This window comes from Urocitellus parryii, chromosome 8 (assembly GCF_045843805.1).
Source record: "Urocitellus parryii isolate mUroPar1 chromosome 8, mUroPar1.hap1, whole genome shotgun sequence".
NCBI lineage: Eukaryota > Metazoa > Chordata > Mammalia > Rodentia > Sciuridae > Urocitellus > Urocitellus parryii.
The window spans coordinates 60386688-60406894 of record NC_135538.1 but is presented as its reverse complement, the minus strand read 5'-3'; the positions used below and the strand labels follow the sequence as shown (position 1 = coordinate 60406894).

Here is a 20207-nt window from a genome sequence, read left to right as displayed (position 1 = left end):
CAAATCGTAATATGCTTCTTATATGTGAAAAAGTAACTCCATCTAATGAAAAATGGGCAACTCTCACAAGAAAAACAGTAAGAAGTTTACAAATAACAAATAATTCAAGGCAACTGGCCCTCTGTATTAAGAGAGTATGCATCTATGAATTCCACAAACTACATATCAAAAAGTAGTTGAGTGTCCTGGAGTTCAATACTTGGTACTCCAAAATAAATAAATAACTATTGAGATCTTAAAAAAAATTTTTTTTTAGGAAAAAATGCATCTTTCTTGAAAATGTTCAGACTTCTTATTCTTGTCATTATTCCCTATACAGTATAAAAACTATAAGTTATTTACATTGGATAAAATAACATAAGTAAATTAAAGTATACAGGAGGATGTATACATACTATTATATGCAAATATTATGTAATTTTAAATACGAGATTTGAGCATATTTGGATTTTGGTATCCATGGAGGCTCCTGGGTAGGAAGGGACAACTGCAATTTAGAGATAAAATTTTCACTGATAGGAACATATTCAAGAAAGAATAACTGCTTAGCATAAGAGTCTCTGGTACAAAGACTATTATTTATAATAGTAAAACAGAAGGAAGGAAGGAAGGAAGGAAGGGAGGGAGGGATGGATGGGAAAAAGAAGAAGGAGAAAAAGATAGACTGGGGGGGGCTAGGGTTGTGGCTCAGTGGCAGAGTGCTCGCCTGGCACGTGCAAGGCACTGGGTTCGATTCTCAGCACCACATAAAAATAAATAAATAAAATAAAGATATTGTGTCCAACTACAGTTTAAAAGTATTTTAAAAAGAAAAAATGGGGGAATTTAGATATAATGATAAATCTAATATTCTGCAACCATCAAAATTATATAATAGAATATTTTCATAAAAACATGCATATGAGAAAATTTTAACTAATAAAAAAATAGGTTCAAAATGTGATTCTGCAACCTGTACACTCAGAAAAATGAGAAATTATACCCCATTTGACTCAAATGTATTGTCATGTGCAACTAATAAAAATTGCAAGTTTAACAAAAAACAAGTAATTTACATTATGGATAAAGAATAAGATAAATTTGTTGGGCTGGGGATGTGGCTCAAGCCGTAGCGTGCTCGCCTGGCATGCGTGCAGCTCGGGTTTGATCCTCAGCACCACATACAAACAAAGATGTTGTGCCTGCAGAAAACTAAAGAATAAATATTAAAAAATTCTCTCTCTCTCTCTCTCTTTAAAAAAAAAAAGATAAATTTGTACAATAAGAAAGTATTTATTTCCTTATGTACCAAACGTGTCATCAAATTTTTCTGTCTGGTTTATTAATTTTTATTTACTGTTGGTGTTCAATAATACATTTTTCAAATTTTCTTGAAAATATTTCATTAAAAATTAAATTAAAACTTTCATGTATGTATATGCATAGATGTATATTAAACACATATGTAACTTATAACTGGTTACTATAAAAACAAGGTATATTTTGAAATGCAAAAAAATAAAAATAAAAATAAAAAAGTAGGTTCAAAATTATATATACTATATGACCCAATTCTTAAAGTGTTTATATTTAAAAATTCATACTCCAAAATATTTACAGTGGCTTATAAATGCATAATGGTGACATTATAGATTCCTTAGATCTCATAGTTTATAAATGTTCTGAATCTCTATAAAAATGATATATCTTTTTAAATTAAGAAATGAAGTTGTATATAAAGATAAGTGGCATTAACAACGGCAATCGCACTAGAATTTCCATCACAATACAGAAAAAATTAAACGAAAAAACCTGGTATCTAATAAACAATAGTTAAAAAATTCACCATAAAACTGGGGAAAAAAAAAAACAGAGGGACATTAGAGGAAAAACAGCAGCAAAATTACAGTGAAAACAAACATTTTCTATGCACATTTTAATAATATATCACACTATGTCTACAAGGTTAAATATCTTTAGAAAAAAAAAAAAACACCTGGGTACACAAAAATGAGAAATAACAAAGTCCTTTTAGCAATGCCCAAACAAGGAAATGAAAACAAAAAAATAAATGTTCTTCCTTGGAGAAGATGGGAGAAACAATCAGTTCTCAACAAACTTTCATCTTCTCTACAAAAAATAGTAGCTTTAAAAGCAAAACAAAAGCCATAAGCACTATCTAAGGTAAGGAAGAAAGTAGTAAGGAATATCCTGGCCTCTTTGAATAAACTCAGGTTTTCAGACACTGAAAGGTTCAGTACTATATATGGATTTAATATCACAATCGTTGTTGCTTCTAAAAACAATGATTATGGCCAAAGTCTCCAACTTAAAACAAAATAAATCAATGGATTGTGAAAGCTACTTAAATGTTTTATCTTAACATTGAGGCATGTCAATTTAACAACAGACTACAGGATTTGCAAGTCATTACAAAACAATCTTAATTAGTTTCTTATGAGACTATTATGATAGTCATTCTAAGACTGACAGAGTAAATGAAAGTATAAATGATGAAGTATAAAAGATGAAATGACAGCATTCTACAAATCAGTATTACTGGAACACTGAACAACCATTTCTAAATTCTACTGATAATGGATTAATATCAATATGAAGAAAAACTGAAGGAGTTTTGCACTTAAAAAAGACTAAGGAATGAAAAACTTAAGTGCTATAGTACGTCAAGAATGCAGTCATATAAGACCAGGTATGTATGACTTTGTTGTCCCACTGCATTTATACAGGATTAATGACCAAAGTAACAGAAGTAGTACCAGTTCAGCAAAACAAATCATTTAAAAGAGAACTACTCTAGAAAAGGATATGGTACCTTCTGAAAAAAGGAACCTTCATTACAATAGATATGCCTCATTGCATAGTGATCCTCATTTGGATAGAATGCTAGACACAACTACTATACTGGGTTAAGAAATTCTATGATTCTAAACATTCTTTAAAAGTATAATTTTTGACTGGGGATAAAAAGTAGATTTTCTTTTGATTATCTGATGGAAAGACTGTAGAAAAAGCAATATATATTAGGCTCTCCTAGCTAAAGAGACACAGTTTTAATCCAACCTGGTTGATACTGTTGTCTTCCTTACTGCTCAGTAGTGCTAATTCTACCAAAGAGAAAGTATGGCACCTACAGAAGGGAGAAACTTTTCATAAAGCAATGATACTAACTATATAATCAGATTAATAAAAGTAATAATAATGTTGTGAGGGAAAGGGAAGATACTGGGGAATGAGAATGATCAAATTATGTGCATGTCCAAATATGACATGATGAATCTCACTATTATGCTTTAAAAATAATAATATTGCCATGTTTCAGCACAGTAATATTTCAAATACCTATCATAGGTAAAAATAAATAAATAAATCACTGCATCCTGTTTGCCTAACTATAATATGCATTAAATTAGTGATTCTCAAACTGTGGTCTGAAATCTCTACAAGCCTTTCAAAAGGTCCATAAGGTCAAAATATTTCATACTAATAATAAAACATTATTTCTGTTTTTCATTCTCAACTTCTCTGGAGTACAAAGTAAGTGAAATTTTTCCAAAATCAAATAAAGTAACATATGATATTAGCAGATTGAATGCATAAGTCCAAACACTGAATTGATTTGCAAAATCATAATACAATTCATTCCATTCTTCATACTATATATTTTAGAAATTGTATTCATATAAAATATTCCTTAATGTAAATGATTTAGTATTATTTTAAATGATTTTATAAACAAATACTGATTCAATAATTTATTAATTTTTTTAAACCTTACTGTATATATTTTTTATATACCTTTATTTTTATTTATTAACAGTGGTGCTAAGAATCAAATCCAGCGGCTCACATGTGCCTGGCAAGCGCTCTACCACTGAGCTACAACTCCTGCCCCTTATATTAAAAATTTTTATGTTTTAATTTCTGATACCATTTCAATAAGGCTAAATAACATTTTTTAAAGCCCTTAAAAGTATTTTTAAGAGTAAAAAATTTTTTGAAAGCAAAACATTTGGGAACCACTACATTAAACATGGTAAGTATTCTACACCAAAATTTCCAGGGTGCTAGAATCTTTATGATACAAATAAGCATGAATAAAAGAGTTACCTCAGAAGACAATCTAACCAAATATCTCCTACTTCTTGGGATCAAGCACATTTCTGGAATAGGTCTAGTTTCAGACATGAACTTGTCTGGGTCAAGTAACACCATCTGCTTAGAGGCAAGAGATAATGCTAATAGCAAATGTCAAATTACAAATGCTATAAAGAAGGAGCCCCATCTGCACAAAAGCAAACCTTATGATCACATCAAAAAAACTCAAAAGTCACTTTTTCTAAGGACTGATTATAAAATAACTCCATCAGTATTTACATTGGCATCAATAGCTCTGCAAATAGCAAATACTGAAATAATACTAAGAAATATGTATGCTCTAATACATCTATAATATGCCAGTTTTTCAGACCCCTCTTTTCATATTTCCCAAGACCCAGTCCTCAACCATCATTTGAATAATTACTTAAAATATCCACATATAAGGCATAGATAAAAATGTATTTTCTAATCTGTAAGGAGTACAGTCAAAACTGATATGTGCAAACACTGGTGCTAACCTTAGAAAGCCTAAGTTGATGAAACATTATGCTGGTTGTTTGATATATATTGTCTCACAAATCCTTGCAACAACATTGTGAAGTAAATACTTTATAATATTTAGTTCCCAAGGCTGTGGTGATTTGCCCACCATAACAACAGAGAGGCAGAGACAGAACTTGTCCTGGCTTTAGAAAAAAGAAATTCCCTCGAAGAATCTTCAGTAACTACTCTTCTCTTCAAAAAAAATATCCCATGATCTACTAGATAGAAAGGAGATCTATGCTGGGGAAAAAGTTCCAGAATTTCTAACATTGTCCTGCTTTGTGACTTTCATAAACAACTGAGCCTCAATACTTTTCATCTTTACAGAGGATATGACTCCTATACTTTGCAAGACTGGTTGTGTCAAGGAGGAAAGCCTGGTCCAGACCTACACACTTCCTAGGGGGAAAATTTCTGTTGAAAGCCCATGAACTATACAATCACAATAGACTAACCCTACCGCTACAATTCTGGTAATGAAACAACAAGCAGCAACAGGAAGACATCTATATCAATAATGGACAGGTCTTAATTAAGAAAACATAGAATGTTCAAGTCTTACCTCTGAAGATTAAAATACATTAACTTTAATAAATATTTTTAAAGTAATTAATTTCAAAAACTTGAAGAACCTTGGAGACTTCCTATTCAATCAAATGCTAAGGCTCAATAATAAAGACCATAGTCTTAAAGAAATTACTTGGTATCAGAGTTCAAAAGAAAAAATTCCTGAGGAGAGAGTTACTTAGAGGCTTAAGGTAGGGGACAAAAAGAGCACAATATTAGAAAAAGCTAAGAAGTAGCTTGTTTTATTGTTCAATACCTAGAAGAACACAGGAATAGAACTGACCCTTACGTGGGCTTAGTTGCACCCTTCAATCACAGAGTTGAAAATCTGCATATAATCTTTTTTAAAATTACTTGACAACTTTATTAATAATTGCTTTCAGTTTCTTTAATTTTGAAAAAGTCAAATTGTCATTTTTACAAATGAAAATAAAATTCTTAAAAATATCAACTGACCAGATATGCATGATTTTTGAAATTTTAAGGTATACAGAGAAAAACCAGGCTTAACACACACACACACACACACGTCATTACCAAAGTGACATCTTTAAGTAAAAAGATAAAATAAAATAAAAACTCCAGTTTACACAGATAATGCAGAGAGTCCTAGTTATCTGGTTAAGAGACAAACAGCAAACACTTAAGGTCTTCTATTCCAATATTTTGTTCATTTCTTATTGCTGGAATTTCATATTCATTCCTCTAGCTGAATGTGTGGATGATGATAGTGATGATAAAAATGACATTCACTCATCTCTCTTACCAAGCCTTGCAGGAGTAGATGAACTCTCAACCAGTGAATTTGCTGCTTTTAACTCTGCCATCTTGTGGCTTCGAGTTTCAGGACATCGATATATTGGTGACTGAAGTTGCTGTGGTACCAGTGTCGAGGGGGCTACTGACCTTTAGTCTCATCTCCTTGATATTTCTTATCCTTTTTGTTGCTGTCTTCTCTAGACTGTCTTAGGCAAGGCGGGTACCTGAAGAATCATGGTCTATATGCCTAATACATATTCTCTACAACTGGACTATTTTGTTCTCCTGCAGCCTGGTTGTCAGCAGCCTCCCTCACCTCTCTATGCACAGGAAGGTTGGAATATTGTAGTTCATGCCTCATGGAGTCTCCATAGGAGTAAAGTGATAACCTTCATCTTCAGTAGGACAAGCTTTGTTGGGCTTGGCCTTCCCAAGCACTCTGGGATCCCTCTTTTCTTTCCTCACATGCTCACTATTCTGGTAATTCTGCTGGTGATTGCATGGAAGATTCCTACAATGTAGATAGCATCTACAATGGCTGAAGACTGCTATGTATTTATACCCTTGAACTAAAACTTTACCAGGGCCTATAACATCTTCCACCTCCACATCATTTTTTCCTTCAACAGCATCAAATTACAGTCTCTCCATCTCCTGCACTGTAAAGGTACTTCCTGAAGTTACTCTTTTATGACAGTATAGTATACAAATTATATCATTCCTATTGGTTAAAACAAATCTATTCCTCAAAATAAACTTTTTAAGGTTCCTCAAACCTTCCCTGAGTAACTGTGTCCTGTACAACTGTCTGTGGTGCCAGGCACGGTGTCCATAGCACCGAGGGAGGCGCAGAGGGGCAGCAAGCAACTAGTTGGCATCACTGCTCTGACTGCTGAGAGTTTAGTGAAATCCACTGTCTGTTCTCCACTCCCAAGAGAACTCCACTTATAACTTTTGTTTTCTCTAAAACATAACTACTGATAATCTGCTGTTGATAACATACACAATGGGTTAACATATACTTTGCATTGTATGTGTGTGTATGTATAAATAAAATATATAGTGGAAAATATGCAAGAACTTCAAGAGATCCTTCTTACTGCCATATGAAATTTATTGAAGAGGTGAACTGCTTACAAGAAGATAATTAGTATTTTAAGTGGATACAACATTTGAGCTCACCAAATCAGAAACAGTAGAGGGCTACCAAATTATTATAGTAGCAATGTACGCATTACTACGGTTAATTTTATACGTATACAATTAATATTACAACTTTATAATGGCTTATATTTCTCTCATCTGCAAGTGATGCCATGTGTGGTATGTGTTTGCATAAGTTCTGATAAATTTTAACTTGTTATCAAGTTGGGTATATGCATAGTGGTAAATTATAACAGAGACTATTATCGATATACATTTGATACATTCATGACATGTCGTCGTCTTAGGTTTCTTGATTTCTCTTCTGGGCTACACTGTTCATCTACAAGTTGTCTCAAATTATTGCAAATCTTAAAAAAATCTGCATGTAAGAGGACCTGGGTAGTTCAAACTCATGTTGTTCAAGGGTCGCCAAATCACATTAAGGAACAAACATGCTTTCAGCATAGAAGTAGCTTTTTGTATGCTTCTTTTAATTTGTATGCAAAAATATGTTCCCATGGCTCTTATAAATTTCTGGAGCAACAGCAAACAACATGATTACTTAAACATTCTTAAACAGTCAAATAAAAGCTTAAAAACAAATGAAAATTCCTGTGCTATCATAGGAACTGGTTAACTTTTAATTACCCTTGAAAGAGGGTAATATAAGTGCACAGAAAAATTATTTAAAGCATAAAATTAATTGAAGCATAAAAATAAAAAACTTACTGTGGAACAAAGAGATATCATAACGATTGCTAATTTTCTTTTTTGAAGATATTTTTAGCTGCAGGTGGACACAATACCTTGATTTTATTTATTTTTTATGTGGTGCTGAGGATGAAACTCAGTGACCCACACATGCTAGGAAAGTGATCCACCACTGAGTCATAACCCCAGCCCCTGTTCATTTTCATTCATAGGTAAGAAAACCAAAATACTGAGGGGATGAACCTTTTAAAACTCTACAACTCAAGCCACTGGCAAATTGTAAAGTATTTACTTATGTGTTCAACTATCCATCAAATTCTGGTTGAAAAAGCAATGAACCAGACAACTAGGCTTCAGAATAGCTTATAATATACTTTAAAAAGATATACAAGGATTTTCCCTTAATTGTCTCTTTCCTATTTGTTCTCCCCTGTCTCTTCTCACACCCCCTTTGCATCCTACAGATGTCTGAACACATGGTGTTCTTTCTCTAGTTTGAAATTTGCTCCCTACCTTCCTGGTCCACTTGGAAAAGTTGTATCTAGTCATATTTTAAGAGTTAGCTTAACCTTAAATTCCTCTACAAATACTTCTCTACAAATATAAAACCCTCTACAGAGTCTATGACTTGTTCTTTTATGCCCCCTTTTGTATATAGTAGAATACGTATGATATTTTTAAAGTGCTCTTTTTGTTGTGAAGCTTTCATTAATTTAATAAAATTTATTAGTCCCTTAAAAATTTCCATACATTTTTTTCTATTTGAATGGACCAACACATTCTTTGGGGAGCTTACAAATTAGCAAGAACAAACAGTAAACAATTAAATTTAATTACATATAAAAATATAAGGGACTGGGTTTATGGATCAGTGGTAGTGTTTGCATAGCATGTGTGAGGCACTGGGTTCGATCCTCAGCACTACATAAAATAAATGAATAAAATAAATGTCTATCAACAACTAAAAAAATTTAAAAAAAATAATAAGGAGGAAGATACTTTTAAGAATTCAAGAGACACAGAAAATGGCCAGGTGTGATGGCATATACCTGTAATCCCAGCAACTCTGCCTGAAGCAGGAGGATCTCAAGTTTGAGGCCAGCTTGGGCATACAAAGTTATATGTGATATGTCTTTTCCTGTTTAATAATTAATTCAATGAAAGCAAGGTTGCTGTCTTATTCATTTTTTATGTCCATTAACTTGAACTGTACCTAGTAATATAGTATTCAATAAACACATGACAAATGGGTGGATACCCCCATTCAATCTGACCTTGCAATTTCTCCCTTCAATAATGAGATTCAGTTATTTTAAGGGTGTGGTGATGAACTAAGAAACTCAAACTTTATTCTAGATATTCAGAAGTAAATAGAATAGTTTTATGGTTTACTCAGAAAATACAATATCCATTAGTCTGATGTTTACAAGTTTCAGTTTACAATTAAATAGGCTATCTGCTATATATTCAATTATAATAAGCAAATATCAGTAAGATTTTTTAAATCACAATTTTTAAAATAATTATTATTTCCACAGTAATAAATAAAATTCATTTAATAATGTAGAACAGATCTGATATAAGTTAAACCAAGTCTGAAACATTCAAGGTATATAAGACTGATCATAGAACTAAGAAATCAGAAGTAAGGGATCTTACTTCCAAACTAAGGTTAATCAGCACAATATTTATCACTACCATGGGACTGTTCCCTCAAAATTTAGTTAGCTAATTCCCTAGATTAATTAAAAATTATTTTCCCCTGTATTCCTGATACTTCAAATTATTTAAAACCTTAATTCCAATAAAAACCACAAAAATAATTATATCTATATTGTAATGAGTATTTACCACATGCTACTTTCCAGCTCATATATGGTATCATATTTAATGCTTACACAAATCCTTTTTCTTGATATTGGTATTCACTTGAAAATGAGCTTCTGAGAGATTGAATTACCTATTCTCACAAGCAATAAATGGGAAAAGAAGAAACATCTGGTTTCAAAGCCTCTGCCCTTCCTATAATAGTATGTCATCTCTCTTTTTTTAATGTCCTCTCTTAATCTTCATCAAATATATTACTCAATCTATCCAGTATTAAAATTGGGTTAACCATAATTTTAAATTTATGAAATGATAGCAGATTAAGGGCAAAACTAAAACCCTGAAGATAAACTTTTCACCACTTCAAATAAAAAGAGATTAAAATCATGCTTTCCTTCACATGACAGGAGAAAACTTCTAAAAATACTCTATTGAACAAATGATCTAAAATATCAATACAATTATTTCTAGATCGAATCTGTTTTTCAAGTTACGGTTTCAAACATAGAAATAAGTAAAAAAGTTTTTCTAAATCAATAAGTCATTTAATATGAGGATAAAATTACTAATATTTTGAAGTTTGTTATTTTTATTCACAGAACTCTTAGAAATATAAAATGCTATACAGTTATTACTGGAGTGCTATATAATTTATCATTCAAATCTATATTTTTTTCAGAATAAATGTACTAATTACAACAGGACAACAGATTTAAACAGGACTATCCCAATAACTGGCACACACAGAGGCTCAACTATTGCCTTGTGACTCTTCCACTATTCATTATTCTGTCAGTCCTTTTGTTAACTATACACTGGACATATACATGCCTGCTAGGTAAAATCACTGGCTACATAATTGAGTCCTATAGCATAATGTTAAAAGAGTACTTTCTTTGCTAACTATCTATGTTTTAAAAAGCTATTTTGAGCCAGACACAATGGCTGACACCTGTAATCCCAGTGGTTCAGGAGGCTGAGGCAGGTGGATTGAAAGTACAAACTCAGCCTCAGCAACTTAGTAAGACACTGTCTCAAAATAAAAAATACAAAAAGATGGGAGTGTAGCTAAGTTGTTAAAGGTCTTCTGGGTTGGAGCTATATAGTTAAGTGGTACAATTTGGGCTTAGAATGCCATAGGCCCTGGGTTCGATTTCTAGCATATGCGCGCGCACACACACACACACACACACACACACAGACAAAATTTCAAAAGCCTATTTCATTAAGATGGTTCACATTTACATAAAACTTCAATAACTTCAACCATACCTCATCCTGAAGTTCATCACCACTTTTAACAGAAGCAAGCATGTCATACAAAGTACAGCAAAGATCTTCTATTCTTGGTGCTTCAGTCATTTCCTTCAAAGTTGCATTTAAGTACTTTTCAACTTCACACCACAAAAAGGAGCCATTTGTTTTTTCCACAGGCTTGAGCTCTGGGGTGGAATGCTCCTGAAAATGTTCATTCAGAAACTTTCTGTAATCTAGGCTTATAGTTTTCTGGGCTTCACCATTTATTGGCAGTTCATCAAAGTGGTCCAGATCATGCATGTCAAATGAAAATGCTAAATTTTTACCAAAAAATACTGTATCACTAGATTCCTTTTCTGTCTTCTGGACAAGAGCAGTAAGATCATCTTGATTAAAATGAGAAATGATTCGATTAGTGGCATTACAAGCTGTAGTAGCAGATGATGATGGAAAGGGACCAAACATCTGTTTGATAGCCTTTGTCTCCATGTGACCAACAGAATCCGTCAAGTGAAATGTCATAAACAGAAATGCAGCCCCACTTTCAATTGCTTCTCTCCCATTATCTGTTCCAACTATTCAAAAACAAAGAAACATTATTAGCTCAATTGAATCATGATTCAACTTACAATTTTCAAAATAAAATAACTACAAACATTTTGAGCTAAATCCCAACAGTCAAAACTTACTAAGGTAAACAGTCAATTCAGGAGCAGAAAAATCTATGCCCAAATTCCTGAAGAATTATCCTAGGTAAATAAACCATTATCAGTAATTAATCTATATGTAAGTTCAGAAACTACCTAACAACAATCCTTTCTTAAAAGAATTTATAACACTAGCTTAAATTTATTTAAAACCAAACTTTAAAGACTGATTTGATAAGCTACTTAAATAAACCATAATAAGTGTAAAAAAAATCTGAATTATAGACTGGAACAAAATCCCAATGATATATAACTGCCTTTCCAATTTGTACCATAAATGTACATGGCAAAAGACAGATTAGACAGACAGATAGATAGATAGATAGATAGACAGACAGACAGATACATAAAAGTGAGCTAGCTCTCATTCAAAAGCATGTAATATAACCAAGTCTGAATATAATTAAAGAGCCATATGATAAAGCATAAAAGAAAGCTGCTATTTAAGAGACCAGAAGGAAATTCCTCATTACAGTAGAAGGTAAAGGAACAGCTCCTAATTTCTTTAAGACTTACCTTCTATATCCAATTTTCAGAAAGAAAAGAACCTGTTATTTGTGACAGATAGTTTCAAAGAATATTGTTACAGCAGAAAAAAAAAGAACTGAAACTTTCAAGAGGTCCTAAAGTCAATGTGACCTATCTAAAGTAATAGTGGCAAAGTTAGTAATATAATTAACACTGGTACTTTCCTGAAAGCATGGCTCCGATATTATCACTCACAAATCTTAAACAGCTTACATAGCTGGATCCAGATTCCTACATACTTGGAAACTGAACCCATCACTTTTTTTTTTCAGTCTTATTGGCTATTATATATTTTCTGTTCTAGTCAAAAAGGATTTTTTAACATTCAAAATCATCCCACCAGGCATGGTAACACCTATAGTCCCAGCTTCTCAGGAGGCTGAGGCACAAGGACCACTTGAGCCAAGGAATTCAAAGCAAGCCTGGACAATATAGGGAAATACTGTTTAAAAAATAAATTAATTAAAAATTTTAAAGTTGGGAAAAAAAAGAGATCTTATGCTATGCTTAAGTCCTTTCATATACTTATTTGTCTTCTTCCAGAGCCTCTGATTGTTCCAAATCCTGCCCACATTTACAATTCCAAATTTCAGTTGCCTGTTTCAAGGACAGTACAATGTTGTAGATTTTTTTTTTTAATTTCCTCACTGTAACTAGTTACATATGACAATTGGTTGATTTACACTAAACACAGGCCTCACTGACTACATTTTTACACAATGCCTCAGTAACATTTTTACTATATTGATATAGAAGAGTAACAGTTTATATGTGTGAAAATAAACCATTTTATATTATTCCTACTTTCTTTAAATATGAAGTCTTGACTTTTATTATAAGTTAATTTATAGAACACAGGCATACAATTTTTCCTCTTGTATTTAAGAAAACACATGAAAAGGAGCTGGTGTGGTGGCTCAGCAGTAGAGCGCTTGCCTAGCATGTGTGAGGCACTGGGTTCGATTCTCAGCCCCACATATAAATAAAGGTCCATCAACAACTAATAAAATATTGAAAAAACTATAAACGATATAGTGCTTTTAAATTAATTGAATGGGACTTTGTACATTTGACTTATTCATTATGTACCTTTCACTTCTTGGAGATTTAGATTTAGGATATTTAGGGATTGTGATAATTCTACAGATAATTAAACAAGTTTGGTACTACTGATATTAAACTCTGAGCAAAAACGGAATTCCCATTTAGAAACTCATTCTATATCTAAATTATAAATATACAGGCTTTTGTAAAGATGCCATTATCATCATTTTTCAAGTTGTATGTTTATAAAACAATATACTATAAACTTTCACAATATTATCTCCACTTTTTGGATGATAAAATGCAAACAGTTTGAAATTCTGGGTCAGATCAAACAACTAAATCATTAAACAAGATTCACAGCAATCTTAATTTCTAGACAAAAGTTCTTTTCACTACATCACACTGATTCCCTGTAAATTCCTAGAAACTAGATTTATGTCTAATTCTTATTTACTAAATAAATTTAAATAAATAAATCTTGGGAAATTATGCAATAAACAATAAAGTCCTACTATATCACTAAAATGGGATTAACTTAAATATTCACTAATAAATTAATGGTTTGTTATGGTATAACCATAAATGGCATTCCTTAAACATGGAGGATTTACATATCTTGCCATAAAGAAAACACATTAAAAAGTAATGAGTCCATTTTATTTATTTTATTTTTATTTATTTAGCAGTAGCAGGGATTGATCCCAGGGGTACTCTACCATTGAATACTCCTTTCTATTTTTAAATTTTAAGACAGAATATCACTGAGGACCTCTTTCTATTTTTAAATTTTAAGACAGGATATCACTAAGCTGTCAGGGCAATCCTCAAACTTGGGATCTGTCTCAGTCTCCTGCATAAATGGAATTACAGGTATGTACCACCAGGCCTGGCACAAGTCCATTTTTTAATAAAAGGAAAATAAACGTAGACTCAGAATATTTAAAAAAAAAAAAAGATAACAAATACCATTTTAGGAATATAAAGATTTTAATGTGCATTTTAATGTAATATTTTATTAACAAATATTTGTCTTGCCTACTTCACAGTTATACTATAAGATTTGAAAATACTTTAAAATTTTTAAACTTAGTTGAGTAGTGGTGCTTCATAAATGTTCACAGCCTTACATAATGACTAGCTCTTCTTCCGTGCAACTCAATCAGATGTCCAAGTTAGACTTAAAACCCACACATGTTCACTTCACACAGCAGTTTCTCAAAAATGAATCTCTATGCACCTGCACTATGCTACTCTGAGAACTCAAAATCTAAGAACCTCACTAGCATTTGTTGCCACAAATAGCAACCCAACAAAGACGCTGACTACTGCATTCTAAAAACAATGGGTTTCCCAGGTCTAAGGCACAGGAGGACTTGTGGTTGTGCAGTGGGCCAGCAACCACTCAAGGATGTCTCCCAGCTCCACCAAGGGGACCTGAGCTCTAGTGCTTGGTCCGCATTTAATGACATAGTTGACCACAAGTATCTGCTGTCAGCCTACTGACGGGATGAATGGGCTGATCATTGGAGGAGAATTCTAGACATTGTAGAAGAGAAGGTGGTACCCCAACTGGCTGGTATAACCAACCCATTAAGCCAGCGGTCTTTTGGCAACTGAAATATATGACTAGTGTTTGTAAAACACAGATAAAGTATCTGAGGAGTGAATTATCTAATGTACCAAAGTTCTGCAGGCCCCACCCTCATTCTAAAAAGGTAAATTGTTGGGCTTGGGATGTGGCTCAAGCGGTAGCGCGCTCGCCTGGTGTGCGTGCAGCCCGGGTTCGATCCTCAGCACCACATAAAAACAAAGATGTGTGTCTGCCGAAAAAAAAAATATTAAAATTCATTCTCTCTCTCTCTCTCTCTCTCTCTTAAAAAATAAATAAATATAAAAAGGTAAGTTGTCAGAGGAAACCTATGTGCTTTACTCTTAACCAAGTGAATTTACTCCAAAGAGCAAAACAGAAAACTTGGGTTTTCTTCAGGAAGGGGCAGCCTCAGAAATAGCACAGTGATATGCTTCCAGAATACAAATCTGTAATTAGTCATGCCCTTGTTTTCTAAAGTGCATCCAAATCCAGACATGTTACATTAATTGTGAGAATCTTGTTCCCAATTAACTTATTTACTTTTCTTTATACTTACACAAATTTTGTACTGAATTATCTTTTTAAATGGCCGGGCTTAAGTTAGTTAACATCTGCATTAAATTTCTCAAGCTTTTTCTATCTGCTTATACTCTTGTACTCTAAAAGGACTGGGATTTTAAGTTGTCTAGTTTTGGCCACAAGATATTTTAATCAAAACATATTAAGTAACCAACTGGCAAAAGTGTCAGAAATTTCAGAACTTAAAGCTTTTAATGAAGTTAGTCTAGAAACCTAACCACTTGGATATCTAATTTTCTATCCATAAATCAATGAAAAAACCTAAAAAAGAAAAAACTGGCTACAATATTTCAACTGCGACACATTTAAAGAGAGGGACTCAGAAAGACACTGGAATACTTTTTTTTATTAGCAAATATTTGCCTTGACTACTTCACAGTTATATTGTGAGCAATGAGATGTGAAATGCAGAGTAAACTATAAAATATTTCTCAGAATACTAAGAAAAAGTCAAAATAAATGAAATAGTCCTGCCATAAATAACTAAGTAAAGAGCAGGATTTGAATTCAATTTATCTGGCTGATTGGAGCATTCATATTACAAGTCATCTTTAACCTTTAAAAAAGCCCTAAACCTTATGTAGAACTTTAGCATACAAAATGAAATAGTTGGTATTTTATTTATTACTTCAAGTTATACAATGGATTTTTTTAAATTAAAGAGTTGAGGAATGGCTACAATCTTAAATCATTCTCAACACAATTTATGTCTCCATTTTCCTTTGATTGCAAAATATTAAGAATTAAATAATTGCAAACTGTCTTTTCAATAGTCTGCCCTAATAGTTAAGAAATCCATGAAAAGAATGAGTAAAAATTTTAACTGAAAATTACATAAAAATATTAACTACTTACATCATTAATTGATAAGCATTCAATTTAGAAGCTGTCAACAAACTCCCTGTCCAGTTAACTCTTCACCATTTAGTAGAAAATGTTTTACAAATATCTTTTCTACTTATATTTTAATATTGAAATGTTCAAAACACTCAATTTTTTTTCATTTTTATGTCCAAACTTTAAATATCAGTTTTACCCCAACACTTGATCTGCAATTGTGAAAAACTATGTATTACAATCCTACATTATTTACGAAAGCTCATTTAATTTATTAAAAATCGGCAAGACAAGCAAAACTGGTATAAACATGTTATATATGAATAGAAAATAGCTACCTCACATTTTAATTTGATTACAATGTTTCTTTTAAAAAATATATATAATATTTGAACCTGTGTCTTAATGTCCTAAGTCATTACATGTAACAAAGTACATTACACATAACAAAATACAAAAACAATCATTCAAATTGATCATATACCATACCACCTTTCCATAATTTTCTTTCTCTATATTTACCTTCATAGTCTACTCGTGTAATTTTTAAACAAGTACAGTATATAAAATAATCTCATGAATATTGCTTGTATTTTCCTCATTTTATAGAGAAATTCAGAAACAAGGAAATTAAATAACATACTAAGATTACAAGAAAAAGCCAAGTACAGTTGGGAAGGTGGAGAACATAGAGGTAAGCTTTACCATAAGGTTTTTTGGGATATAATAAATTTATGTGATGTATATTTAAAACTGCCTAAATAATGTTATCTAATACAATGAACCTCATTTAAAGAGAGTAACTGTGCAAAGCACCTCCAGCAATACCTTATATTAAGTAGACATAATGTTCAAGTATAGTCACTTTTGAAAGGGTAACTCTAATGCTAAGAACATTCCTACATTTATATATGAACTTTTGCCATTAAGGTGAGCAAATGATTAATGAAAAGCAAATGAAGAGTAGAATAGATGATGAAATTAAAATTGGTTCAAGGTACTTCCCTATGTTTTAAAAACAGCCACTTAATTTTATGTATATTCATTACAAAATGTGAATACTCATCTTACAAATTTAAGGCTGCATCCAGCCACTATATTGCCATTTTTAGTACTATAAAATCCTACATCAAATTCAACTTGACTTCCCAAGTAACCAAACAACTAAAACTTAAAATTAGACTTTATATAAAAGTTCCTAAATAAAAGCATTATTTTGAGCATCACTAAGGAAATAAATTATGACAGAAAACAAATTACATAACTCACTGAAATTTAAGTGCAATTTCGTTTTAATATCTAAGAAAAAAGCATTTTTAAAAAGATAACTTCAAGTACAAATCTCAATATTGCATCCACATATCAGATACTTAGTAATATACTGGTAATATATCATGAATATACTTAGTAATATACCATAAAGAAAATTATTCAGAACCTTTGAAATGCCTCTACTAAAGAATGTAGTATAAGTTTTCTTAGAGAAATGATAATTTGTGAGTAAAGAGTAATATGATAAACTAAAGCAAACTATCAAGAAACTTTGATCTTTTTCCAACTCAGGCACTGATAATGGTATCCATTCAATTATAGATGCTTTTCCTTATCCCCAAGTAATCTGAATTACTTATACAAGCTGATACATTTTCAAAGTCCTAATGATTTTCATTGTTATCCACACTTTTATTTTGTAATTTCTTTAGTGAAATGGATATAATGGATTATTCTGTCTTTGAAATATTCAAAATGCAATCAAGTTATGTCCAAAGTTTTCTTCTCTATGAATTATTTGTGTCCTACCCCTATGTTCCCTGCCCTTTATATTACTACATCACTGGGCATATCTTAACATTTAACCTAGACAGAACAGCTATTTGTTTACAAATGGCTATGAGTACATCTACGTTACAATAAAATTACTCACTGATAGGCATTAGGTATTAATCTAGGCACTTTGTAGTACTGCTTCACTTCCCAAAAACTATATAGGGTAAGAATTGTTTTCATTAGAGTCACAGATGAGGAAACAGGTTTAGTAATATTAATTAGCTACCCAATAGTAACTGACAGAACTGAATTTATGTCTGTGTATATTAACTAATAATCCAAAATTATGCCAAGCTACAGAAAGAATTTTATGAAATCCTAAAACAGAAAACTAAGACACAATACAAAAAATACAGTTACAAATACTGAAAAACTTATTAGCTTACTAGATCCATCTATAGAACTAAAATAAAATAATAAACCAGTAGAGTTTATTCTAGGGTTCCAAAGATTGTTTAATTATCACAGAGCTAGAAACAATATATCTACTCTCAACCTAATCAAGTCTACTTTTTAACACTTAAAAAAAAAAAATCAAGTACCCAGGACATCTACAAGTAGAGCTGACAGTTGGTGAATACAAGGAAATACACGTGAAGTAAAGGTCAAATCATCAGCAGAGACTTGGACCTGGACATTAAGCTGCTGAACTATACAGGGAATTTATCAGATAAAACTAACACACAATTTGACTGCTTTGTCACTGCAATAGTTGGTGATATGTGATATCTGAAAACATTCCTGATATTTGTTTATGATACATGAATGTTAATAAAACCATAAAGACAGGCATAATAATACTCATTATGTAGTTATCATATATAACTATTGGTTACTAAGGGGTGAGTATGATTGACAGGTGTTCTAACTATATGATAACCAAGTATATTGCTTAGGTGAATACACAAGCATTTGTTATGTTTTCATTTTTATCAGGCTAAAATATTCATCAAAAATTTTTATACTAAAAAGCATAATTATTTATTACTTTTATTTAATACACCAAGAATATATACAGTCTACATACAGCTCAAAGAATGATCACAAAATGAATAACTGTATAAGTCAGTTAACTACTTCCAGAAATAGAACATATCACCACACCCCAGAAATCTTCCTCAGATCCAGTCCTTGTCACATCAAAAGTAACCACTATCCTGACTTCTAAAACCAAAGAGTAGTCATACATCGTTCTCAGTTTCACATATATAGAATGTTCTTATATATTTGGTTGCTTTTGTCAACATTGTAAGATTAAGTTACAACATGACATTTAGCTATAGTTTATTATTACTATAAGGTAGTCTATATACCACAATTAATTTATGCCACTATTTAATTAGTGAATTGTTTCTACTTGTATGCCATCACAAATAATGCGCCATAATGTGCATGTCTTTTCAGTATATGTGTACAGGCATTTTCATTGGATTTAAACTTTTATGTGTTCAACCACAGTAGATACTGTCAAAAAGTTACCCAAAGTAGTTATACCAACTTCAATTCTAGCAGCAGTGGGGAAAAATTCTTGTTTCACATTCCTGATCTCAACCAACAATTGGTATGTCAGTCTTCTTAATTGTAATCATTATGCTGGGCATGTAGTGGCATCTCCCCCACTACTAATGAAGTTGAGCACTTTTTCCTATTTGTTAGCCATTCGTTTATCTTCTGTGAAATGCTTATTCAATGCTCTTGGATATTTTTACACAGGATTACCTATCCTTTACTTACTGATTTATATAAATCTTTTTTTAATCTGGATACAAGCTCTTTTTGATTATTTATCTTGAAGATATATTTTCCAACTTTTTGGCTTGTCTTTTTACTCTTAACAAATAAAAGGTATTAATATACTGGGGAATGAAACTAAGCAAATTATGCTATATGCACGTACAAATACATAACAATGTATCTCACTATTTTTTATTATAATGCACCAAGAAAAAAGAATTAATTTTAATGGCATCCAATTTATTGATCATGTCATTTAATTGTACATTCTGCTTTCCATTTATTACATTTTACTATATATCAAGATCATGAAGGTATTCCATATCAATCTTTCAAAAGATTTACTGTTTTGGGCTCCTTGTTTACTTCTATAAGCTGTTCAGAATTATTTGTATATATATACCCAGTTGATCAACACCATATACTGAAAAAACAGACTCGTCTCACTA

General features: G+C 31.8%; 1 protein-coding gene across 2 annotated transcripts in view; it reads right to left on the bottom strand.

Annotated features, from left to right (window-relative positions):
• Ascc3 (activating signal cointegrator 1 complex subunit 3) overlaps positions 1–20207 on the bottom strand; it is a 348955-nt gene that overhangs the window by 303759 nt on the left and 24989 nt on the right. For both annotated transcript variants that reach the window (XM_077801715.1, XM_077801716.1), the window contains exon 4: positions 10924–11483. In XM_077801715.1, the coding sequence (XP_077657841.1) occupies positions 10924–11483 (560 nt within the window). The remainder of the gene's footprint in view (positions 1–10923; positions 11484–20207) is intronic.